At 37.0% G+C, this 27,857-nt stretch overlaps 1 protein-coding gene across 12 annotated transcripts in view; it reads left to right on the forward strand.

The window, feature by feature from the left end:
• The window catches only part of mtss1 (MTSS I-BAR domain containing 1), a 62,985-nt gene that overhangs the window by 12,624 nt on the left and 22,504 nt on the right, over positions 1 to 27,857 (forward strand). For all 12 annotated transcript variants that reach the window (XM_081380962.1, XM_081380955.1, XM_081380960.1 and 9 more), the window contains 2 exons: positions 1,526 to 1,587; positions 8,723 to 8,796. In XM_081380962.1, the coding sequence (XP_081237088.1) occupies positions 1,526 to 1,587; positions 8,723 to 8,796 (136 nt within the window). The remainder of the gene's footprint in view (positions 1 to 1,525; positions 1,588 to 8,722; positions 8,797 to 27,857) is intronic.

Genomic DNA, 27,857 nt, shown 5'->3' on the forward strand with positions numbered 1-27,857 from the left:
AAAACAAGGTGTATATGCTACAGTGTATATATAACTAAACTACTAGCCTAGGTCTTGGTCTTGTATCATCACATGACCTCACATTTGAGTTCAATTATGGAAGCGTTATACTGATCACATGCTTTAAATGCTGAGAGATTTTGTTCACTCCCACAAGACCGAAGACTGTAAACTTCATCAGGGCAATTATATTTTATGGCCTTCTCATAAAGCATTACCTGGTATGCTTATTTTTAGTGATTAGCTGGAAGACCTGCTTTATTTTTCATCTGTAGAGGGAACAACAGAGCACAATTATGCAGATTTGTGCATATTGTGTCACTGCATTAAAATACTATTATTCGCAGTGTTGGAGAAACTATTAAAAAAAAAAAAGTAGTTAGCTTCACTGCAAATAGTAGCTAACTGTATTAAAGGTATTTAAGGGGGCAAAATGTAACAACTGTGAAGTTATGAAATGTATATTTAATCAGAGAAGTGTATCTCGGGCTCAAAAACAAAGCGGGCCAACATGTAGCAACATCTGCTGTAATGGAGATTTTTCACATTTTTGAACCCTGTCTTTGTCACTTGCTTCACCATTGGATTTATTTCAAGTAAACTGAAACATCATGTGGCAGATAACGTTTCACCAATGCAATTTATAGGTGGATTTTTTTTATTTATAAAGTATGTTTATGCTATTTGTGGATATAGAGCAGTCAGCATTTTTGGAGATTTTCCGTAATCAGGATCAGCTGTTACTGATACCCGTTATTGCAAATAGAATTAGCTTGATTTGGATTAGATTTTTTAATAAACATTACGGCAAAGAAGACTTTGATCACTGAGACTAAGACTACTGAGAAAACAAGATGAAACCAAAAGTTATTCTGATTTATGCTAGTAGTCTGTGATGCTGTGAAATTACAACTTGAGTGACGTAAGACTACATGATTAAAAGTTTGGAAATGTTGTACCTGGTTTAAATGACATTCATTTGAGCAATACATTCTGTACCTCTTTTAATTTGTAGTCATGATGTAATTAGTCTATTTATTAAATTCTTTGTTGCATTTGTGGCACAACCAGATAGTCAGCAAAGTTGTTTGATGTGACAACGTGTTTTAATTGCATCATGTTTAATTCAATAAATTGTTGTTTAATTCATCATTGTTGCCTCTTGTCTGCCTATATGTCAAAGTTGACCAGTCACTTTGTGAAAACTTGTTGCCTAGGTTGTTTTTGGTGCAAACACAAGTGTACACCAACGACAGCTTCCTATCATGTGATCTCAGAAAGTTTTCATTCTCATGCACTTTTTTAGGGATTTCAGTAAACTCATAACTCTAAATATTAAACTTTAGGGCCTATCCACGTCTGGAATACTTTATAGGTTATATGAATGTAGTCAGTAATAATAGATTGTCTTTTAAACTAGTAATATTGATGATGGACACCAGATGAGCTGTTGGTACAGTGTAATGATTTACTCTGGTTTGCCCTGACTGACCTCTCTTCTTCTCTCTCACTATTTGTTCTGTAGGCGAGTTACCCTGCTTGGGAGGACTTTGTCACCAAAGGCGCTAAGCTGCAATCTCAGTTAAGGTAAGAACAGGCCTCCTGCATTACACACTTCCTTGAATGGGGAATAATTATGATCATCTTGTTTCGAAAGCAGGAAATGTGCTTGATTATTACATCATTCAGGAAGGATTTGTCACCCAGTGTAATAAAAAACATTTGAGAAAAATGTATTTTTAAAGGATCCAAAAAGGCAATGAAGAGGCAGTGTTGAATAAAGAATGGGACTTTAGTTTACTTAAAGGAATAAAGAGATTATTTAGAAGTAGAGTAGAGAAATTTAAATGCAGACAATTAGAAAAGGTGCTGCATGAAAATGAGGATGTATAGTTCATTCAATGGATTGGACTGTCTTAAAATCATTAGGAATTGCCATTTGCAACCCTTTGTACTTCCATAATGTGATGTATTTCTGTGTGAAAATACAACAGGACTTAATTTTACAGTGAGGAAAATAGGTATTTGAACACCCTGCTATTTTGCAAGTTCTCCCACTTGGAAATCATGGAGGGGTCTGAAATTGTCATCGTAGGTGCATGTCCACTGTGAGAGACATAACAGGGTTTCCGCGGGGTCTTAAAAAGTCTTAAAAAGTCTTAAAAACGGCCAGATTTTCATCCTAGGTTTTAAATTTCATTTAGTCAGGTCTTAAAAAGTGTTTACCCTCGTTCATTTCCAGAAACGCTGGCCGCAGAAAGTTATTATAAAGTAGCAAAAAAGTATCGAGTTGTAGCCTACAAAGCGGAGCTCTAGCAGGGGTCCCCAACACGTCGCTCGCGAGCTCCAGTAGCTCGTGGCTTGATATGAGCTAGTTCGCCAGAGGCCGTTCACATATCGCGTCTTTTGCGCGCTCAAGTTTGTTCAAATGTAGGTAATGTAGTAAATGTAGATGTACGCGCTAATTTTTTTACCAGGCGCAACGAGATGAAAAAAATCTAAACTTTTCAGAATGCCGCAAACGCACCGCAGGTCATGTGACTGGAACCAACCAATCACCCCTTTCCATAACAACATTGAAAGTAGGGGTGGTTAATCTGTCTTATTTCCCGATTCGATTCGATTACGATTATTGAAGTCCCGGTTCGATTACAGTCGATTTTCGATTATTAACGATTCTCGATTAGCGATTATTGATTTTCCATTTCACAACAGTAAACGAAAATACACTACAAAGTGATTGCAGTATTAAAAAAAGTCAGCTGCTGAATTACTTAACTCTTTTATTGAGTAACAACAACTCAAAGCACTTTCTGTGTCGTGTAGTTATAACTTCAGAATTATTTGTATGTAGGCTAGCTTATGTTCTGTAGAACACAGAAATGAATACATCACATTGTGTTGGGACTCATCAAGCTGAACTAAACAATAACAAATTAATGAAAGGCTTATTTCCTTTAGGAAGTAGATCAGAACCAACATACTGTAGAAATTGGACAATTTTCTTCTAGAAAGACAAGGTGTTCAGGTGGAGGAAGACTGCAGGTTGCAGTCGAAAACATGTCAAGGTAAAGAAAAAGTTTTTTTGAAAAAGAAAATTGTCCAATTTAATCATTAAGAAGACAAAATGAACATTTTTGAACAACTTACTGTAGCTTCAATTATTAACATACAAAGCCACTCTTATACACAACTAAATAATAAAGAGTTATGACTTGAAATTTTTGCTGTCTACTACAATCAAAAACAGCTCATACAAAAATACTAAATAGGTAACAATGAAATTGCCAATTTTACATACGTTAGCTTTTAACGAAGAAGGTGCCGTTCGAATTTGGCGCTCAGCCATCATGAGTCTGTTATGTATGTGCGCGACTCCGTTATGTGCGCGCCGTGACTGTCCGCGCACTGCACGTCCGCTTATAGTTCCGCCTTTTGCGCTCCGTCAATATAACGTTATGAGAAAAAAATATATATATTTTTGAAAATCGATTTTTTGACATTTGTGAATCGATTCAGAATCGTCCACGACCGCATCGCGATGCATCGAAGAATCGATTTTTTCCCCCACCCCTAATTGAAAGCTCAGTCAACATGAAGGATGGGGGTGCACCCAAACACTACTAATAAATATAAGCTAATGTGTAAATGTCAGTAATTTATATTTTTTGACTCATTCTTTTTATAAAAAATTATTTAAAGGCTGAAATATGAGGTTTATCTTTGTATAAAACCTTTTTCGTCAAAACTCTATTTGAACTTGTACATGTTAGTACAGGGTTCACCAATCTCGGTCCTGGAGGGCCGCTGTCCTGCAGAGTTTAGCTCCAACCAGCTCCAACACACCTGTTTGAAAGTTTCTAGTATGCCTAGCGAGACCTTGATTAGCTGGTTCAGGTGTGTTTAATTGGGGTTGGAGCTAAACTATGCAGGACAGCGGCCCTCCAGGACCGAGATTGGTGAACCCTGTGTTAGTAGATAACATGTTGCAAGACACTTTTTAAATCTGGCCATCATTTTTAATGGTATTTTAATGTTTACGTAAACAAAGTGCATATTGATGCTAATCAATTTATTATTTACTGTTTTTCAACATAAAACTTGTTGAATTGACTTCATTCTGTACAATAATTGTTTTTACAGTATAATATGCAAAAGTACAATTTTCTATAAAAAAATATCTACCTCTCCCTCTTTCTCACACACACATCAGATAATCCTAGATAGATAGATAGATAGATAGATAGATAGATAGATAGATAGATAGATAGATAGATAGATAGATAGATAGATAGATAGATAGATAGATAGATAGATACTCTAATGATACCGAGGTAACTATCTATCTAACTTGGATAATGCGTCGTGTAGGTCTTAAATTTCAATCTTTGTGGTCTTAAAATGTCTTAAAAAGGTCTTAAATTTGACTTACTGAAACCCTGCATAATCTAAAAAAAAAAATCCAGAAATCACAATATATGATTTTTTAACTATTTATTTGTATGATACAGCTGCAAATAAGTATTTGAACACCTGTCTATCAGCTAGAATTCTGACCCTCAAAGACCTGTTAGTCTGCCTTTAAAATGTCCACCTCCACTCCATTTATTATCCTAAATTAGATGCACCCGTTAGCTGCATAAAGATACCTGTCCACCCCATACAATCAGTAAGAATCCAACTACTAACATGACCAAGACCAAAGAGCTGTCCAAAGACACTAGAGACAAAATTGTACACCTCCACAAGGCTGGAAAGGGCTACGGGAAATTGCCAAGCAGCTTGGTGAAAAAAGGTCCACTGTTGGAGCAATCATTAGAAAATGGAAGAAGCTAAACATGACTGTCAATCTCCCTCGGACTGGGGTTCCATGCAAGATCTCACCTCGTGGGGTTTCAATGATCCTAAGAAAGGTGAGAAATCAGCCCAGAACTACACGGGAGGTGCTGGTCAATGACCTGAAAAGAGCTGGGACTACCATTTCCAAGGTTACTGTTGGTGATACACTAAGACGTCATGGTTTGAAATCATGCATGGCACGGAAGGTTCCCCTGCTTAAACCAGCACGTCAAGGCCCGTCTTAAGTTTGCCAATGACCATTTGGATGATCCAGAGGAGTCATGGGAGAAAGTCATGTGGTCAGATGAGACCAAAATAGAACTTTTTGGTCATAATTCCACTAAACTTGTTTGGAGGAAGAAGAATGATGAGTACCATCCCAAGAACACCATCCCTACTGTAAAGCATGGGGGTGGTAGCATCATGCTTTGGGGGTGTTTTTCTGCACATGGGACAGGGCGACTGCTCTGTATTAAGGAGAGGATGACCGGGGCCATGTATTGCGAGATTTTGGGGAACAACCTCCTTCCCTCAGTTAGAGCATTGAAGATGGGTCGAGGCTGGGTCTTCCAACATGACAATGACCCGAAGCACACAGCCAGGATAACCAAGGAGTGGCTCTGTAAGAAGCATATCAAGGTTCTGGCGTGGCCTAGCCAGTCTCCAGACCTAAACCCAATAGAGAATCTTTGGAGGGAGCTCAAACTCCGTGTTTCTCAGCGACAGCCCAGAAACCTGACTGATCTAGAGAAGATCTGTGTGGAGGAGTGGGCCAAAATCCCTCCTGCAGTGTGTGCAAACCTGGTGAAAAACTACAGGAAACGTTTGACCTCTGTAATTGCAAACAAAGGCTACTGTACCAAATATTAACATTGATTTTCTCAGGTGTTCAAATACTTATTTGCTGCTGTATCATACAAATAAATAGTTAAAAAATCATACATTGTGATTTCTGGATTTTTTTTTTTAGATTATGTCTCTCACAGTGGACATGCACCTACGATGACAATTTGGAGGACTTGCAAAATAGCAGGGTGTTCAAATACTTATTTTCTTCACTGTATCTGTCGTGAATTGATTGTATCCTGAAAAGTGGGCAATATACCGGTAGACACGATCTCTCTCTTACCGGTAGAAATTTGTCAACCAGTAGAGATTTTAGACTGGTTTAGACTGCGCCATCACGAAAGCTTATCGCTTGCATGCGTTTTTAGGTATTGCAGTATAGAGAACTCATTTCGCTAATATTGTTACTGAGCGCTGTCTGAGAGATGCGCACACATGAAGCTGATTCTCATGCAGTGTGTGAGTACTGAACGTGGTTATTTTTGCCGTCTTTACTGGGCTTGAACGGTCAAAAACACGTATGTGTCAAAATGCCCGTCTTTGTGAGCATCCTCATAAACAGTCATTTATATCTTAAGTGAACGTTAACAGTTGAGAAAGAAAGTGCATGTGTAACAGTATATTAGATCAGTGTATTCACTCTTAAAGTGACAGCAGCCTAATAAACCTGCAGCTGTTCATGTTAATCAAACAACAAAAAAACAAATAAATCACTCACTGCTTCTAACTGGTCCTATCTCATGTCCAATTTTCACAATCCATTTTTTTGTCCAAAGTTTTGTTGACTTAATGATTGACACCAAGTTACGCAATGGTACAACCCATTGAACATGTTGGACTGTATTATTCCTTGTTAATTTGCGGCAGGTAAAATTTTTTATCTATTCTGACATATGTGAAAGAGAGACTTATCAAGTGAGGAAATTATCTTATAGTTTAGCCCTGGTTCCATTTTTCCAGCACGTCCCCTCTGCCTGACCTCTCTGTTCTGTCCCTGGAGAGTAAACAGGGTAATGACCCTCCCAAAGGTCCACTCCATTCCTACAGATAAACATCAAACACGCTCCACTCACACACACCATTACCATTGCCAGCTCCTCCGTCTGGACTGCCAAGAGCTGGTCAGGGACTGTTTTTTAAAGTTTCTCATGACTTTGGGCATTGTTAGTGTTTTTGTAAACAGAGTGTTGGGTAATATTTACCCGTTGCATTATATCATAGTATGTCTAAGTTGAACAACATCTCCGTACATGCAAATATAGATACTAGACTAGCTGGTTTGGTAATGGCTGCTTTAAATCTTAATCCAAACCGACTGCTGCTTTTTATGTGTAGTTGTGCTGAGCAGCCTTTAACGTGCCATTAAACACATGTTTTTGAGATGTGTGGGTCAGTAATCATTTTTTTTTGCTTATTTAAAATTTAATTCATTCAGACAGTGACTGGGATACACCTATTCTAAGATGAACCAGTTCACTATTTTTGAATTAATTTATTTTATTGATTTCTTGGGGGTTTGAAGTAAAAGTTCTGTTTGTAGTTGTGTACCATCTGTAGATAATTTATTAGTCTCATTTAAAGGCATAAAATTCTTGAAGAAAGTTTGGCTTATTTATAAATTAATAAATATAATTCAGTATAATTCATATTTTGTATGAAAAAAATCTTTAAAGGTATTTGTAAACTGTAAAAGTTTACCGTTGTACCATTTTTATTTGTCATTTAATCAAAGAAATTCAAAATAATCAAAGAAAAAACTTATATGAGTAGGTGACTAGTCATCCAACAACTATGAAATGTCTCTGTTAACAACTTTGGACATAGTTAATCCAACCAGGATATAGATTCAGTACTATTAGTTTAATAATGCTCTTCAAACAGAAGGTAACCAGTAACATATTTAACCCAACTTCTATTCCTAGAACCAGAATTAAAGAGATGCGAGTCTACCTATCAGGCACAAAAGCTTTTGCAGGACTTGGGGGGCCGCTGTGGGGAGGTGGGGGATTTGCTGAAAGGCTGTACTTTGTAGTTCATATCACCTGATACCACAGAGCTTTCTCTGATAAGCTGAGATCTCTCTCTTCAGAATGAAGGCTCTGAATGGATCCTACAATGGCACCATTGACCCTGTCAGTATGTGCCCATGTCCCTTCCGATGAACACGCTGAACTCTTTCTATTGAGTGGCTCCGACCGTTTTACATCTTCTGACCAGGGGGAAGGCTATAGATATTTTTCACTGTCTAATCAAACGATTAAGTATGTAAGCTTGCATACCGAAGGGAATTTGTCTAATGTCAAATCAAGTAGGACTGAGATTTCTACACAAGACCACTTTATTTTTTGGCCACAGGTAAGGGTGTGCAATATCACGATTTTAGATCGTGAATAATTAATAAAAATGTCTCCACGATCTGCTCTTGAAGAAAGGTTGTAGTATCATACTACAGTGCACCTTCTATCAGTTGCAGTTCTGGCGCCACCATCACAAAATGTAGTTAGACGCATTTATTTTATTAACATTGCTACATTTAAGCTTGTAGCTGATTGGTCTGTGTTGGTAATTATCTCGAAATGACGTATAGCTTCAACACTTCTAGTGTAGACTGATTTGTGTTAGAACTGTTTTTGTTGATGGTTTGATAATGCTTTCAGCTATGAGTATGAATTTTGTACTCTCAATTACATTTATTGAAGCTTTTTCCCATATTTATCTAAACCCTTTTTAAGGTCCAACAGTTTCCCCCCACCATTAGTGCAGAAAATGTAAAACGAATGCAGATTGTTTTGAAGTGCGTTGCACTTTAGTTATCAGCATCTTCAGGTATTTAAATTTCATTCATCCAGAGTATTGCGGTCTGCTGTGCTGTTAACATTGGCTCCTGCATCTCTCCTGGTGCAAGCTCCAAAAAACTGCCAGTGGAAATATTTGTCATGATATACCTGCATCATGGACTGTTAGCGAGAATCCAGTCAAAGCCACTTTGCTCGTGGGTTTTTCCTACAAACAAACTCTTTCTCTTTCTGTCGTTCAGGACAACAATCATCGTCACTAGCTCATTCCTGGACGCTTTCCAGAAAGTGGCTGACATTGCAACTGGAACACGAGGTAAGATGAGATCTTTACCTTCTTTGTCTCCCTCTCTTGTCTCTTGTCTCTCCAGTGATCGTAATGAGGAAAGCAGGCAAATCGTACTTCACAGAAAAGGTTATTCATCAGAAACATGAAGCACTGACTCGGAGCGCCTCAAGATTCGTCCAAATGTCTTTTCCTTTTTTAAGGCAGATGTGTGCTGTATGAGACTAAAGTGAGAAGACGATGTGTTTTATAGCGTTCTGAATGATAGTACTCCTGGTGATGTGCATAAAACCGAGAATTAAATCTTCACCAACCCTCTGGAATTTGACAGTGCATATTGCTTAAGTGTTTGGTACACGTTTTGAGCAGTATGTCATATGCTATTTACCAGTCACAAGTACTGAGACTAAGCTAAGATATGAAAGATGACGTGTGTAATATTATCAGTGTTAAAACACTTTTTCCTATCCCAGTTTCAAGCGCAGAGACCGCTAGAAGTGAGCCATTCGTAGATTGACTCCCGTGAGAAGTGTAAACACTGCGGTGATAGCAAAACATTGCTGTGTTTGTTGGAGCATTCCGGCCAACCCTAACGTAGCAATGCTGACTCGGCCAATGACATGATCTGGGGGGTGGGACTATCAGTTTGAGTGACCAATGACAGACAGGAGTTTGTTTGGGAATTCTGTTTGAAAACCTTTATTTTTTACAATTTTGTTTGAAACACTACAAGCGTGAATTTTGATTAAAGTCGTTTCACTTTCTATTTTATCATTCCGAACTTGTTTGTTAGATTATGTTGTTTATTTTCCTTGAGCGAGATTAAAAGGAATCATGTTTTCCCTTTGAAGATCATCTTTTTCTTATCGTTCTCGCTGGCAAAACTGAGAACTAGTATTGCAGTTACCCTGTCATGCTCTGATTCTAGTGTATTATCTCTTTGTTTATTTTATGTTATTTTTTTGAAATGTGTAGTTTGTTTATTTGAATTTTGTGAGGTCTCACCTTTAGGGCAGTGTGTTAACGTCCTGAAATCAGCGGGGTAAAATCCTCTCACCCTAGGCAACAAATGTTCAACCTTTATTGACACAGAACCAGAAGAAAATCATCATGGTATTGTTCTGTGCTCTGACAATTGGAGGAAGGCATGATTGTCTCATAATGGCCAGGATTGGGTTACATAGCTCCACTCCTTGTTAAGGTGACTTGTTGGTTTCTGTAGTATTTACGCTGTGTGTTTGTGCTCCTCGTTCTTTATACTGCTTCTGTGATATAGCCCTGACTCTGTTTATCTTGCTGATAGTCCAAGAATTTTACCTTGATCTTGTGTTGCTAAACGCTGAATGATATTAGCATTACAATCTGTCTTAAGTTGTTTGTTTCAGTTTATTTAATGAATTTAATCAATGTTGCCTTGGGTGGGAAGTATGCTTCCATTACTTTTTTTCGTCTTCACCCTTCCTTTTATCCATCTCCCAATGTGCTTAAACTTAATTTTAGACTTATATGCTTAGTGTTGTTTATATACTCCATTTTCCTTGCTCTGTCTAGTCTACAAAGAAAATTGCCAACCATAGTAAATAATTTGTGACTTGTTTTGTTTGTATAGAGGAAACCTGATGCTTGTTCCTAATGCACTGGTCCACAGCTGAATCAGCCAATGGCAAAGCTGTGTTGTATATCAGTTGTTGTGAGTTGCATTCAATAGCTTTCTATTTCCAACTTTCTACTTGGACAAATACAATAGAAACAGCATTTGACATCACCTTTGAAACTTGTGCCTAAGTCCACAACAGTGACATCACGTGAACACGGAGGGATAGACAGCATGTCAGTGCTCTAGGTTTTGGAACAGAGCTGTAGTATTAATTTATTAACAGGTTCTGAGTTTCATTTCAATTGCATATGCAAATATTTTTATAGCCTAAGAGAATTATTTTTCTCAAAAAAATAGAAGTAGTCTTGACATGCCAGAAAAGGGAAGTGAAGGAGCATTTAAATATTTTCCTGCTAATGTTGCCGCCCCACCTTATCACGAACGAGCTGTCATGACTCAACCCTGCTGTGTCATACCTTCTGATGGATTTAGCTGGAAAATGGTTACATGAAATTCAGTTGTTGTCATAATTCAACTGAATGTCAGTGTTAGCTAGGAATGGCTGTGTTGAGGATTTTAGGCGATGTTTTTTTTTGTTGTCGTTCTCACAGAAGATAAGAATAGTGCATGTGTTTTGGTTGGAGTTTATGTTTGATTAGGAAGTCGGCATTGACATGACTGGCATCTCTTTCAGTCTGAAGAGATTGCTGTGCATTTTACGTTCTTCAGATTGTTGTCGGCTTTGTGACAGGCTTAGTCTTTGTGTAGTCACTTTCACTGTTCTCTTTACTGATGAATTACTGCATTGTGAGAATTTAATGTCATTGATAAATTGTTTCCAGTAATTCAATAGGTGATGGTCCAAATATATTTAATACAGCTAACAAATGTCAAGATAACTACACTTGCAATATTTAGCTAAATTCTCTGCCTTATATTATTGGTCTTTTTTTTTTTTTACCATATTTGTCTTGTACACTGGGAAAAAAAAGCTTTTTGATTTTAATTAAAAAAATGATAATTATCTTCATTTTAAACATATATTTGTATATTATTTTTTATTTTATATTATATTGTATTATATTATATTATATTATAATTATTATATATTTTTTTATAAATTCAAATGTAATGTGTAGGTTCCAATATACAAGTCTGTGATTTTGAGCAAATGGATAAGACCTCTAATTTTTTAACATTCAGTTATGTTGTAATATTAAAATACTGTCTGCAGCTCGCACGGCACAAGTAGGAATATACTTGTTATTCCACTGGAATCAACAAAGCTATTGCTCATTGGATGTAGCCTGATGAACCATAAGCTCTACTCTTCAGCACAATGGTAACCATAAAATCTTCAATATAACAGAAACTCTTTTAAATGTCAAACATAACTGAACATTAAGTATTTTCCTTCACTCAAAAACACATAAAATAACACTTAATTTCAACATTTACTCTTCTGATCCGGCCATATGCAAAGCATGCTGGGAACTAACAATCCACCCAGTTTCAGTTATTCAAATTATTGAAGTAATCCCAACACAAATGGATTAAGTGAACTTCAATTTGAACACAATGAAATTAAGGTAGGAGTAGGACTAAATGTATAGCAATCATGTTACTTTAGCTCATTTTGATTAAGTAATTGTAACAAGCATCAAAATAATTCTTTTCAGTATAGGGCATGAACACTTACTCTCTGTTGTCTGATTTTTACCAGGACTCTTCAGTCCCAGTATTGATTATGTTGACAAGCATATCAGCTGCTGACCCACTCACATCCCCTAAACCTGATCAATCGACTTATTGATCACAGCTGAGACAGCTTTGCTCAACCAACCCATCTGCTCAGGGTTTCTTTCATTTGATAAAATTGCTTTTGAAAACACTTAAAATTTTGTATATGTATTAAGTTTTTTTAATCACATTTACATTACATTGCAGTAAATAACTTTTTTTAAATTGCATTTAATTATTTGGTTATATCCGATATTTGGAATATCCGATATTGGGTAATTAATTGTTTCTGCCTATTACGTGGCTCACTTTCTTGATTTCGATTGGTCAACTACAACATATGTCCTGGTCACCCTGTTGATCTTTATTTTGCAATAATGACTAGCTGACTGGACATTTTCCCTTACTTATCAATCCATGTCTAAGATCAATGATGTTAATGAATAATAAAGACTAGACCAGATCTCCAGCATAACCTTGTCTCCACTTTCTTTCATCCAAAACATCTGCCCATGTGGTAGCCAAAAGACAGGATGAGATAACCACCCAAACCTCCATCTTTCTAATCCATGCATTCATCTATCCCATACTTATTCATTCACTGGCCATCCTTTTTTCCCCCAGCACTTTTAAGGCAGCTTCTCAGAGGACAGATGCTGACCTAAATGTGCAGCTCATGAATTTGTGCCTTAGTGAATAGAACATAAATATCAAAGCAAGGCATTCTAGTGCTCACTTCTAAGGAAAATTCTTCATGTTCTCTCACTTAACATTACGTTTAAGCTCTTGTTCTTACAGCCCACTGATGATATAATCAAATGTCTGGGTAGCTGCTCTTCACGAGGTACTGCGTGTGTAAAGATCCTTGAACAGCTGTGTTAAGACAAAAAAGGAAGAGCATATGTATGAGGAATACATGGAGGTATAGTTGGAGTCGTCAAAAGCACTGTTGCACAGTCACTGACTGGGGTGCCGTTTTGGTCCCGCACCTGTTTTTGGACTGTGCCTGGTTCACAGCTGCCACACTTTCACAAAGGGGCCACACCAGCCCCAGTTGTCTGTAAAATGTGTGCACGCGTTTGGATCCCCCACTGACTCTCAAACGTCAGACCCCACTGCAAACATTCCAGAAACAGGAAAGCTGGATCGGCATGTATGTGTTTGTGGGGAATTAACCCACTGAGAGAGCTGACCCTCACTACCCCCCTCACTATCCCATATGAGAGTGATTGAGCATGCGGTGAACAGCTGTGAAGTCCCATGACCCTTTCACGTAAAGACTATGTATGCATGCCGTACAGCATTATTTGCACACTCAATTCTATCTGACCTATTTTACTCTTCATAAACTAGATGCATGTAGATTTGGTGTGTCCTAAACCTCAGTGTCTAAATCAGGACTTCCCAACTTTTTCTGCTGAACCCTTTAAAGGGATAGTTCACCCAAAAATGATAACTCGGTCATCATTTACTCTCCCTCATCATGTCATTCCAAACCTGTATTGTTTCTTTCTTCTCTGGAACACAAAAGGAGATATTTCTAGTGAGGCTTGAGGCTGTAAAGGTTCAAAATGGAGGCAAAAGCACTTTTAAAGTACACTACCAAACTTTTTTTTTACCTAAAAATAAAAATAGATAAATTAATACTTTTATTCAGCATGAAATTGATCAAATGTGACAGTAAAAACATTCATAATGTTACAATGATTTGTATTTCAAATAAATGCTGTTCCAGCAACAGATCAGCTTATTAGAATGATTTCTGAAGGATCATGTGACACTGAAGACTGAAGTAATGGAATTACTTTCACAGGAGTAAATTATATTATATTAAAATATATAAATTATATTATTTTAACATAATTTAGTAATTTTGTCATTATTTATTGATAATCCTCCACTATATTGAGCTTTTAACCATTGTGACTGGATAATATATTCAGTGAGTTGAGAATTTGGTAGAAACATTCAGAGTGGTTTTGTGAACTGGGTTAACTGAAAAATTATATTCTGTAAATCATGTCAGAATTTTCATTTTTGTGTTAACTATCCCTTTAAGATCTTATACAGAGAATATTTCTAGTTATCTTTCCTGTGATTCACTTTCCATAATAAATCACATTGACGTATGAATGGACTTTACCTTTAGCAGTGATTCTCCTTGCTACTGTATTGTATTATGTGATGATACGTTCACTGTTGAAAAGGCCTGCAAAAACTTGCCTTGTGATCATAAGGTCGGTGACATGAAGTGGATTTGTTCCCTTGGGGCTGTTTTTTAAAGCAGCTAGTTTTTAAAAGAACAAAAAACGTTTTAGTCTCTTCTCTCAGGGAACTCATGACTGGTTAGTAGTCATGTGTGGTAGATGTTACATAATTGGTTGGCACACCCAATGTTTTATCTAAAGTGAAACTGCCTCTGGAGTTTTAGAGATTCATGTAATATTTTCAGTGTGATTGAAGTACAGTATGACACGAGTTCATTTTAACACTAGCATGCATCCTTAGGATTTATTCTACTAATACATTAGCTCATTTTACTCCATGCCTTATGCCGAGTTCATACTGCACGATTTCTAAAGTAGTCGGGTCACTGCCCTTTTCACACTGCTCGACTATCTGGGGTATCATTCAGTTGCTGGTGTGTTCACACCTCACGATGGATCGGCGACAGGAGGTTTCACACTGCATGACTTTACATAAGAAAGAATCGCCGACAACTTCCGATTGGTCCGCAAAAGACGTTTCACAAGCGAGAAGTGATAAGGAAATAACGCAAGAAACGCGTGTGTTAGACTAAAATTGTTATTAAAAATGATAGCCTGCAAGAAGATTGCGATTCAAATTGTCTGTGCGCTGATTTTCAGTGAAAAGGAGAAGAAGAAAAAACAGATTATGCAGGAGGAAATGGTTGGGAAGACGAGGGGAGCAAGGATTGTGTGTTCTACAAAGAGAGTTGGGGGTAAATAAATCAAAAAACCATGAACACTGAGTCATGGGCTCTTGAAAGAGTGTCCCACAAAAGGAATGTAAAAAAACATGACATTTCCGTTCCACAGTCTTTTTGTAGCACGTTTTTGTGACTTTTTCTAAATATATAAATAAAAAGGAAGGCGTCTGAATCATGAGCAGGCGTTGAATGTGGAGTCTGTGCTTTAGAGAGAGTCAGTGGGTGAAGTGAGTAGGTGTGAACAGTGACGGACTGTGTAACACGGACACACTGGATGCTTTTGTGCGGGCTGGGCATGAGTGGGCACTAGCTAAACTAGTGTTTAAGGAACGAAGGAAAGAGTGTGAAGTTTATTTTGGACTGTCTGTAGAGCCGCAGAGAGGGAGTATAGACGAGGATGGGATGACTGTATGGTCATGTTTAGACAAAAAAAAAGTGTGAGATCTTTGACTCATGTTTTTCTAAACACCATGTCATCAAGTTAGATGCAAGAAAGCAGGAACTAAAAACGACCATGTTAATTTTCCATGTTAATTAGAGGTTTCGCTTGAAATTTATTTGTACCATCTGTGGCACTGAATCTAATCGGATTATGTGAAACCATGCAATTTAGTTATGATCTTAGGCTGTAATGTTTGTCCAAATGTCATGTGGACCACTTTTGTACACTTCTTGTTTTTATAGAGGCGTGTCAAACCAAACCCAGATGTTATGCAATCCATGCCCACAGATCATCTGCTTACAGAGGAATTTCTTGAGGGATACTTTGTTCATGTCGCTCCTCAATCCGCTGCACAACGACGTCCGTGAAAATTAGCGTTTTATTTACATTTGCTTTACTCAGTGCCATAGGGCCGATTGTCGCATTAACCGAATGTTTTCCATCATTGACTGAATTTTCTTAGCAGTGACGGAAAAGTCGTCTGTCATTTTGACAGATTACACTGAGGGTGATCTATTGTAACTTGTAACTGTAATTCCCACCCCTGTACAGTTGGTGGCAAGTGCGTAAATTAATCTCATGCATGCGTGACGTCTTTGTCCAGCCAGTGGCTTTAGTCACCTCAACATACAATTGCGAAGATGTAACGGCAGCTGAGTGTGAAAAGTTTCTCCAAATGGCCAAATTGTAGTGCTGTTGTTGATAAAAGAGGTGAAGAAAGAGGGACTGATATGGCGGAGGATGAATGACAAACAACAGACAACGTTTATCAGTCACTGGCACAGGCAAACACAATTTAAGTCCATGCGGACCAAGAGGAAGGTTTGAGTCCAGGCAGATACAGATAGTCGATTGACTTTTTATGCATTTTGTTGATATTTTAATTATAATTGTGTTTTGTAATATTGAGTTGTTCAGTTCAGGCACAGACGTCGTGTTTTGGTGACCTTTGCTGTCACTGCAAACATTCGTCTGCTCCGTATGGGGTTGAACATGAAAAGTGTCAGTCTCTGTTCATCTGTTCTCTTCATAAATAAATACATAACCCGACCAAGCTAAATGCATAGTCTTGCCCCATATGCTTGTTCTGTACGTTCATGGTTAAAAATTAAAATGTTAACGAAAACAAAAGCTGTTAAATGTCAGATAAAACGACTTTAAAACGAGATTATAACATAACTTGTACGACCCTGTCCTTCAAAATAATGAACAATGAGAAAGTCTAACGCAACCACCGCGTAGGGCGTTTGTGTGGCAGACGTTTCGAACTCACATGACCCAGTGATCATTTGGAACACAAACTGCCTAGAGCTTTTATCTTGTTTGAGGCTTGTGGCTAAGTGTGGTCTCAATGACTCACGTGGAGAAAGGAACCAAGTGGTACAAACCCAACCCTGTGATCCAGTGGAGAACATCCTCTTTCCATACTCGCTTTTTAAACAAGATTCACAAGTCTGTATAAGATCTTTTGGCCATGAAGCAAACGTATGTGGCTTGAAATAAGTGATTGTTGTACCCAGTGACTGTAGCTTTTGTAAGTAAAGTTTAAAAATAGTGTTTCTTTTTTTGCTTTAAAGGATTAGATCACCCAAAAATGGCTGTATGCAATGACAACGTACAGTAACCACAGACAGAAGGTCCAAATAGGACATCTAGGCACCATAAAAGTAGGCAAAATGAATTCTATAGAATTTGCTCTGACTTATGAGCTATATAAAAACAAAACAAATTTACACTACCATTTCTTTATATATATATATATATATATATATATATATATATTTGAAAAGTCCCTTATTCTTAGCAAGGCTGCATTTATTTGATCAAAAATACAGTAAAACAGGAACATTTTGAAACATTATTAGCCTTTTGACATTTAGGCTGGTATTAATATGAAATTAAGACCATTTATTTGAAGGTCATCATATTAATGCTTGTTTTAAATGCTAAATGGTTATGCTAAAAATGATCTAATACGGTTTCCACCTAACATAGGCACCATATGAAGTTTGACCGTGCCAGCCTTCCTACAATGGAATTTTGCTTGCAGAACAAAAGCGACCTTTGCTGGGCTCTTTTTGAAGTGTTTTGCTCAGTTGGAGAGACTTCCCAGATCTCAGCTAGCTGATATGGAGGTATGTGTTTAAAACCCTCCTGCCAACCAATGACATCCCTAGTTTTTTTCAGATTTGTTAAATGATAGTGCACATAGGTAAGAGGAGTCTGTTCCACAACCCTAGTGCTCACGTGTGAGTTTGACAAATTGTAGACGAAACGCGGTTTGCACATTTAGAGTTTGTGTTCAAAACTAACTTTAGCTGGACAATAACTTTATTCTAGAGCTGCTGTAAAGCCAAAACAATCTGTTACTTTCATTTCCTATTATCACTGTAAAGCTGCTTTGAAACCATATTGAGTATATATGAGTCCATATTGTTGCTATATATTAAGGAAGGATAATACAAACATTGCCTAAAGGTCAGGAAGGACTTGGGACGCCTTGGTATGCTGTGACAGATCATTTAAAGTCAGCTTTGGGAGGAAGTTTGTCCCCCAGACGTGGTTTACGAGAGTGTCCCGACCTTGGTGGGGAAGGCAAGCCACTGACCGTTTCCTTTGGAAACACCCTGGCCCCCAGTGAAATGACCTGTGACCGCTCTGTCTCGGGCTTAAACTATTTTTGGTTTGAATTTGAACACCGCACAGAAAACAGTAGTCACATTCGGAAGGTTCCACGACACTTAAGCGAAATTAATTATGTGGCATGATGTCACTTGGAAAATAGTTTGACTGGGGCTTTGTTTTAGGTTTTTGGTGGTGAAAATTGCACATTACATGCTATAGATCAGTTCAGCTGCTGTTTCTTGGGTAATAATGGTGCACATTGAGTTTTGCGTGCAATCTGTGAGTGTTTGTGTGCATGTGCATGCTTCCTTGAAGAGATTTGCAATTCATTATCCCCCTGAAGGGCACACATGACCAGAATGAAGCTGAATTGGCATCTCCTCAGTCCACTGGTCCCTGAAGTCCACGCAGGACGGCCGGCCATTCTGCTGACGTTGCCTCTAGCTGATCTGCTACAGGGTCAGCCTTCATTGACACAGATGCCTTATATAGACAAGAGCTTTTCCTTATATTGCACCTCCATCTGACGTCACATGATTCTAAACATGGTGCTGTTGAAATCTTGAAGTGTTAAAGAGGGAGGAATGCCTCTCTGAATGTGATTTCTACCGGAATTTCTTACTAATACAAAAGATGGGTTTTATTGCAAAACTTTTTCATAAAAAAAAAAAAACGACAATAAAGTTCTTGTGCTGAATGTAGATATTTTCCCTCTGAACCAGATCGAATAAGATTTAGACTAGCTAATTGATCCCATCCCTATAGAGAATATTTCATTGTTTGCCTGCATATATTTACCCTTTCCTGACATTTTAAAGGCTGTTTACACATCATGTTTTTGTAATAAAATCTTGTACGTGTCTTTCGTGACAATGCAATCCCTGTGAAATCCCTTCTTTTTTTGCAGACTGTCATTTTAATTAATTTTTATTATTATTATTATTATTATTTGATCCTGAAAAAGACATAGTTTATTATATTATATAATAATTATGTGATAATTATACATTTCTATAATACATTTTTATGAACAATTTACAGTACGAAAAAGGCTTTTTTTATACTTTGGTGTCATTTCTTTGCATTAGATTTGATGAGAAAAGTGCACCATTGTGTGTGATGAAATGCACTTAACGGATTCACACAGTAATGCTAATCAGATTTGCTTGCAAAAAAAAAAACTGCTTCATTAACGCTCTTAATATTTCACTTCCTCATGTGGGGTCATTAAGGTTCAGCAGTTTTTCAAGGAGACCAGCTGGGAGTGTAGACCTCTGGTGTTCGCTCGCTGATGTCAGTACAATGAAATAGGCCTAGTCTGTGAACACTAAGGAGAGATGTATAATGTTTTATTACTAAATCTTCTCCCAGTAGCATAGTTTAGGTGGATGATATTCTGATGCAATGTTGTGATTAACAAGATCTTGTACTGCGGAAAGTTTGTGGGAGCGAGCGCTCTTTGCAAATTTCCCCCCTGAAAGCTATTGATCTTCAAATGAATTTGGTTGAACTGCAGTGTAATCAATGCTTTAATGTTTTAAGCACATCAGCACTGAGTAGTTTACCCTGATCTGACCTGCATACCAGCATGCAATGAATTCTTTTTTTAATTCTCTTTAATAGTCTACTCTCTGTACCCAATCATCAAATGGACAATTTTCTCTTTTACAAATGGAGGTTAATACTTTTATTCAGTGTCTTCACCATGAGCATTGCATTTTCTAAATTGTTTTAAATGTTTTTTATTATAATTATGCTACAGGAAAAACTAATATGCTGAACACATTTATGTTTTATTTTATTTTTTTATACTGACTTGCAGAGTCTTTAGTGTGACTATGAGTGTCTGTCATTGTGTATGTGCGAGTGTGATCAAGGTGTGCTGTGTCTGTGTGAATGGTCTTCTTTGTCCACAGAATGGCCTCTTTTAAGCATCATATCACAGACAGCAGTGAGTGCTTGTTAACTAAGGTTTCATTCTTCAGGCCTCTCTCTCTATCTGAATGAATATATTGTGACTGACCCGCGGTCAGAAAACTCAATAGAGAATCTGAGATTGAAACGGAACGCTGCGAATGCTGGCCCAATGCGCTTTCTGTCCTCTTTAGATCTCTTCATACAGCCAGCTTATGTGCAGGGGAATTAAATTGTGGCTAAGCAAAGGCTTTTCCATTGAGGAAAACGTGGAAAAGTTTATTGCTCTTGAGCAAACACAATTTTGACCGTTTAAGGTGATGAGGCCGCCAGCTAGGTGTGCGTTACTGAGCGTGTTGTTCTTCTGAGGTTGTGTGCAAAGGCTTGGCTTTTTGTTGAGTTATGAACTCTTTTCTAACGGCACAAGCGAGTGGAAAGTATTTGAGTGCTGACGGAAACGTACAGACTCTTCGTCAGTGATAAAGACCGTCTTTGTTTGATTAAGAGGTTTAATGGGGATCATACATCATATTGGCAAGAAAAGTGAAGAGCCTTTTTGTATTAGACACACAGATCTGAGTGCTTGAATGTTTTAATATGGTTTCAGAAAGACTAGATTTGATTCTTACATGTTTTATTCATACGTCTTGTTATATAAATGCATATTTTTATCTATAATTTATTAATAATTAATTATTTTTTATATTATATATATATATAATTGATATTTTATTAAAATAAAACAAGTAAACAATAAAAATATATAATAAATTATATATAATGTATGTATAGGTTACAGATATTTATCCAAAAATATAATTTTAGTGCAATGGTATTTAGTACAGTTGAAATTGTCCTATGGTAATACCACATGGTATATGAAGAATTAGTAATAATTGAGTACCTTGACATATTAAATAACCTTCGCATTACCAACTGATACCATTGTAAATCTACTGAATGGATTTTGAAGTATTAGACTTTTTTTATATTAATTCTTTTTTAATTGTAATATGCATGATTTTGATAGCAACCAGACCTTATTAGTGCATCATAAAAGTAAAATTTGAATAACATTGCTTTTATAATTGGAACAGAAATCACAAACGTGCTCCTTGCTCAGCCCAAATATGCTACCTTCTTTATCTCCATCATTTTGCCCCCAGATTTATTTCACAGGATAGCTGGAACTGTAGCCTAGAAATCTAGGCACACCCTAGCGGCAACAAAATTTATTTTGCAGCCAGGGTAGTCTAGCAACTCTCCGTTGACTTTCGGAGCTGTAAAAACCTAAATTGGGTCAGGCCAATCACATCGTGTGTAGAGTAGGCGGGGCGGGCTTAACATAATGACGACAGAGTTGCGACGGTTCCCTGCTACTTGAAAACAAAGAATGGCGGCTGCTGCTGGCGAACAGTCTTTCGAATCGGCTTTGGCCGCGACTCTGGAGGACTTGGAGTTAAGTTTTTCTTTGAGAAAAGAGCAAAGAACAGCACTTAAGTCATTCTTTAAAAAGGAAGATGTGTTCGTAGTTTTGCCGCCAGATTCAAAAGTTGAATCTATCAACTAACGTTAGCTCGGCTGTTGGGAAAACGCTCTGGTTGGGTGAAGCGCTGTCCTATTGCGTGCAGAGGGAATTTGAAAGACAGCCGGTTATCCCGCCCCTCGGATTGAGCCGTGTCTATGGTGAGTTGCCAGACCTAACATCTTGATGTAGGTCTGGCTTGCCAGGCTAAGGGAACTGCAATTTATGGGTAAAAGACAGGATGTGGAAACAATTTGGAGCTAGATTCGAACCTACAGATCTTAATGAATGTGTCAGAACATGTGCGTTAACCGCTAGGCCACAACTCCATCTCAACTGGTTTAAAAAGTTGTATACAATTGTTTGGTAATGTTTTGAATACATAGCCACAAAGATAGATCAATCTGATTCAGACAGAAACAAGCGGTTAAATTAATTGAACTCTCCCTATTGTGGTTTCCACCAAGAATAACAGTTGCTTTTAAAGTGGCTGGAAAATTGGCAAGGTTTGATCCCAAGAATTTACAGAATGGTGCAATCAGCTTGATCTGTTACTCTTATAAGGAATTAAAAAGGGGAAGAACAAATTTAACTGTTTTTGAATTGGCAGTTTTTTTTTTTTTTTTTTTTGGGCGATCTGCCTGACTTTAAAAGGGGTTTATACTCGAACACCTGTAATTATAGAGTTAGAGAACTGTTGTTACAAAGTATGTGTCTTTTGAGCTCCCTTTATTCAACGCCGGTTGATTGACATCAGAGACATCTGAAAGCTTTTAATCTCAACTCAACCCCCAGCAGGTAACGTGTTGAGATCTTGCGTGTGAAATGTGGTGGCAGTAATGCGGCTCATTGAGCGCTAGCCCGAGGCTTCAGGGCGTGACGTGACGTCCCACCTCCCCAGCCGAGTGAGTTGACTCCAAAACATCAACAGAGACCAGTTTGTGGCAGTAGTTTCTGCGCTGAAGCTCATGCTCACAGCAACAGAAAGACCAATGAGGTGCATGATATGACATGTCTAGTCGAACTCCTACTGGATGAACAGTCAGATTTTAGAGAGCACACATTTGCTGCCCCTGGCTATAGACCAGGGAAATGCTTACCAGGAAGTACAGTGACAGATGTAGTTTTACAAAGAACTTCATTGGAAAAAAAGAGAACCTTATCAAGAATAGACTTTAGCTATAGGATTATAGAAGACAGCAGTTGACAGCATTTCTCCAAATTTGGAATGAGGAGCTACTACACACAGAAAGTGAAATGTTACTTTTTTTATTTATTATAATTGACATATATTACTGTTATATAATAAAATTCTAATATTGAATTGAATTATTTTATCACTGTGAGTGAAAAGTAGAGTTGAGGCCCTTTTCTAAATCTAAGTCCTCTTTCCAAGCCAGTGGGACAGTGTGAAGGCAGAATTGTGTTCCTTCTCACTTGTTTAAATTAATTGTTAATTGATTATTTTGAAGAGGACTCAATGATTGAGAGAATGAAAACAAGAAGTGAGTGTTAACGGCAGATGAATGGCAGGTTTTACAGCCAATAAGAGAACTTGTTCTGTGCACAATTTGCATATTGCACAGGGATTAAAGTTCTCCGTCGCTACGACGGATTTCCGTTAATTGCAGCAAGTCCATGACGGATTTCCGTCATTGCGGGTTCCAGTCTGTGGAAGTCCAGTCTTAAATTCACTTTTCATAATTTTAAGGCCGTAAATAGGCTTTCATTTCTCAAATAGTGTAATAAATATCTTAATTTTAGTTTGAATAGGTCTTAAATTAAGGAAAGACGAGGTGTATTCACCCTGCTGAGGGGGATGTGATCAAAGCCTGGAGTGGAGCAAAAGCACGTTCCTCTCTCCACTCTAAGCACTCTGTAATCACTCCGCTCATAGTCCACTCCGGGTTTTCAATTACCCCTCACGGAAAGTGCATGTCAGGCTACAGCTGAGCGCTGAGGTAGAACTATATTTCAGTGACACACTTATAATGCAGGTAGGGCTGGGCGATATAGATATAAAAAATATATCGATATATTTTTTAAATGCGATATGGAATTAGACCATATCACATCGATATAGTTCAAATTTGCGCTGTGATCCTTGCTCCCCGCGCCTCCGCTCCTCCTTTTCCACACTGCGTGCGTGTTTAGAGCATGTTATGTTATGAGAGGCGAATCATGACTACTTCAGAAAACCCAGCACAATAGGAACTACCAGGCAGGCAGTGACATAAGTGTACGCTGAAATAAAGTTTTTCACCTCAGAAAAACGGACTTTCTTGTCCTGTCAGTCGTTATCCTGTTCTCGTAGCGCACACTCAATTGCACGCGCAAATTCAGCGGCGCGCGCTGTATTGCTTCACTGATCAAGTGCAAAAGAAACTACGAGCATGCAACGCCGTTACGTTGTAAATTACACGAAATAAAAGTAATGCAGGTATGATTCTCATTCTATTCACCAGTTTCCATGTTTCATTAACAGTTATTGTTAATATTGTGTATTCACCATGGTAACTGTCGTTTCCATATAACCCCAAAATGCCACTATTTTTCTTTGTGTTATTTTTTATATTTTTAAATGACTTTAGTGGCTCATACCAACATTGTATTAACAAAAACTAGTTTGGGACTGCTATTTAATAGCTTTAGCCCAGGCCTAATGTTTACAGTGCTATGCATAAGTTTAGACACCCATACTAAAAAGAGGAATAAAAAATCATCTTTTGGAAACTGAACTTAATGCCTTAATTTGAAAAATTAGGAAAAATCCAACCTTAAAGGACACCAATTTTCTTTGTGAATAAATAATGTATCGTAAATAAATAAATGTTCTTCCTTAAAATACAGGGTGCATAAGTTTGGACACCCCTATGTTAAATTCCCATAAAGGCAGGCAGATTTTTATTTTTAAAGGCCAGTTACTTCATGGATCCAGGATACTATGCATCCTGATAAAGTTCCCTTGGCCTTTGGAATTAAAATAGCCCCACATCATCACATAGCCTTCACCATACCTAGAGATTGGCATGGTTGTATTTCAGTTAGCCTAATAGCTAGTTTGATTTGCATTGAGAGATGATCTTATGGAAAGTATCTCTAGGTATGGTGAATGCTATGTGATGATGTGGGGCTATTTTAATTCCAAAGGCCAAGGGAACTTTATCAGGATTCATAGTATCCTAAAAAAATAAATAAAAAAAATACTTAAAAATAAAAATCTGCCTGCCTCTATGGGAATTAAACATAGGGGTGTCCAAACTTATGCACCCTGTATTTTAAGGAAGAACATTTATTTATTTACGATACATTATTCATTCACAAAGAAAATTGGTGTCCTTAAAGGTTGGATTTTTCCTAATTTTTTAAATTAAGGCATTAAAGGTATAGCAGAGGATCTTTTTACTTCCGGGTGGATACCCTATACTATTGGTCCTCCTAATTGTCAATCATTCTGGTGAATCAATCAAACTTTTCAAAAAGTGGAGAGGGTGGGACTTATCTAAAATTCGGAAAGATCCTCCGCTATACCTTTAAGTTCAATTTCCAAAAGATGATTTTTTATTCCTCTTTTTAGTCAACTTTAGCATGGGTGTCTAAACTTATGCATAGCACTGTATTTATTAGTACTAGTCTTTACTATTAGTCATATTCTTACAATTTATGTTAAGTAAAGGGGAAAAGTAACTTACTTGTGTGTTAACAAATTTTGTGTAAACGTGTTATAATTTGCATATATATATATATATATATATATATATATATATATATATATATATATATGCAAATTATTAATTATATTAGTATGTTCCATGCCTGGTTTTCATAGATTAAAATATAGCTTTTAAAATACGCCTACTGGCAATATTAAAGCGGTTTAAAACGTCTCCCCTTAAAACGCTATTGGTCTCGACTATTTAAAAAGTTAAAGGAATATGACTTGGCCAAAAAAAAAAATTTCAGTCAGAAGAATTTTTTTCACTTTAATCCCTGTATTGCATCAACTACATCCTGTTCAAACACAGTCAGCAGTCCAGTTTAAAGCATACGTGATAATATGATTTAATGGCTTAACTTAATTTATTTTAATAAATTGTATTTATAAATTTTCAGTCACTGTGACTCACAGGGTCGAGTATTTTAATAGCAATTATGTAATTTGAGTTTCCGACTCATCAGATAATGTGACCTTTATGTGTTAATAGGTGGGAGGGATAATGGATGTATCATTGCGATGTAATGCATAATCTAACTAGTTCATCAGGTTTTGTAATCAGAATTATTCAGAGTAATTTATCATACAGGCTAAAAGCAAGCCAGTTTAGTCTATGCCTTTCCCAGATGTTTACCTCAGCTGTTATCAAGTTTATAGATCAATTCATCTCACATTAGTGATTAAATATAGCTTTTTTGGGGCTGTGCTTCTCAGCTGTACAAGTGTTAGCCCAAAAATGTAGCATCTTTTTGTTTTCCTTTCCTTAGCTGACTTTAGGTTGAGGAAAAGTCAAACAAAGTCCAGCAGTGTGTGTGGCCCTACAATGTGCTGCCTTTACTGATTGTGAGAGATTGTTTTTCCACTGTTTTTCTTTCCTAGAAAGAGAATCATTGGAAAGGTAAAGGAATCATTGTGATATAAGCAAGGAATACAATTCATAACAATCTTTTCACACATTGTGATTGTATTGCTAAATTAATAAATTTTAGCTTGATGAAGAAGCTTCCACTGTAAACAACTTTTGTTGATCATAATGGGAGCGATCTAATTTTGTTCTGGCTAAACTGAGTTGTTGCTAACCAAAGAGAATGAGTGCATAGGCTTTAGGGGGTGTTGAAGAGCTGCTTTTTCTGGCACCCTGTCTTGTGTGAGGGGTCTCTTGATAAATGTGCAGTGCTTTTTCTGCAGGCTGGAGGCTTTGGTGCAGTGATGCATTAGTGTGATTATGCAGAAGCAAAGTAATTGACCTGTTTAAAACTTTGGGGCCGCAGCACTAATTCCTCAATATTACGACACTGAAGAGTTTTATATAAAACCGTGCATTATGAGTTGTTATAGTTTATTCAATTCAGTGTATAAAAAAAGTAATAATTGTGAAATATTTAATATATTTTAAAATATAATTTATTCTTTTGATGGCAAAGATGAATTTTCAGTATCATTACTCCAGTCTTCAGTGCCACATGATCCTTCAGAAATCATGCTAATATGCTGATTGGCTGGTCAGAGAAACATTATTACATTCCATAATATTTTTGAGGAAAAGGTGACAATTTTTTTCTTTATTTTATATATATATATATATATATATATATATATATATATATATATATATATATATATATATATATATATATATATATATATATATATATATATATATATATATATATATATGACAATATAATAGAATGAACTCTATAATAAAATACTTACATTTTTAATATTATAAATATATGTACTCTCATCTTTGCTGAATAAATATTAATTCCTTTCAAAAAAATCTCACTGATTTTTTAAATGTACTGTAATTTATAAAATGTATATGTTAATTGTACAGAATGAAGAGTTTATTTTCCTTAGTTCCCAGCTCTATTTCTCTCATTAGAGGCGTTTTGTATTTAGAGAGGAAAAACAACTCGGTCAAGATGTCATATGTGTCCCGTCCTCCCCTCTTCTGGGTCAGATTGCCCTGGTGCAGGTACAAGGCCTTTGCTAAAAGAAACTAGGTCAATGTGCTTCATGTGCCTCTTTTACTGATCCTGAGTGTAATGTAATTACCCACCTCAATGGAATGATATTTCTGCCGTTATTTACTCACCTTCATGTCATTCCAAACCAGTTGGACTGACTTTCATTCTTCCGTGGAAGAAAGTTTGACTGTTTTCCATGCTCTTTTCCATGCAATTACAGTAAAGGGCTACTGATGATTTCAAGTAGTCCATATGACTCGTTTACTATGTCTTCTGTCTTGTGAGCATATCATTCTTTTCAGTCAGATTTATCAATGAATCAGTTAGAGCAACATGAGGGTGAGTGAATGATGACAGAAGTTTAATTTTTGGGCAAACAATTCCTTTAATCCGCATTAATGAGAAATTTGTGTTGCTTTGTTTGAACCATACATTCCTGTGAAAGATAAGATGAGTTATGTTGCAAGCTGTCTGAGACATGTTACAAAATGAAGCCCATTCAGCCACTTATTAAAGAAAGAGTGGGGGAAGAAAGGATTAAAGAGAGGAGAGAACAATGTGATGAAACTGTTCTTTCAGAACTCTTAAGCAACGTGTTTTTCCTCTTGGC

Source organism: Scardinius erythrophthalmus, assembly GCF_964197995.2.
Source record: "Scardinius erythrophthalmus genome assembly, chromosome: 12".
Classification (NCBI taxonomy): domain Eukaryota; kingdom Metazoa; phylum Chordata; class Actinopteri; order Cypriniformes; family Leuciscidae; genus Scardinius; species Scardinius erythrophthalmus.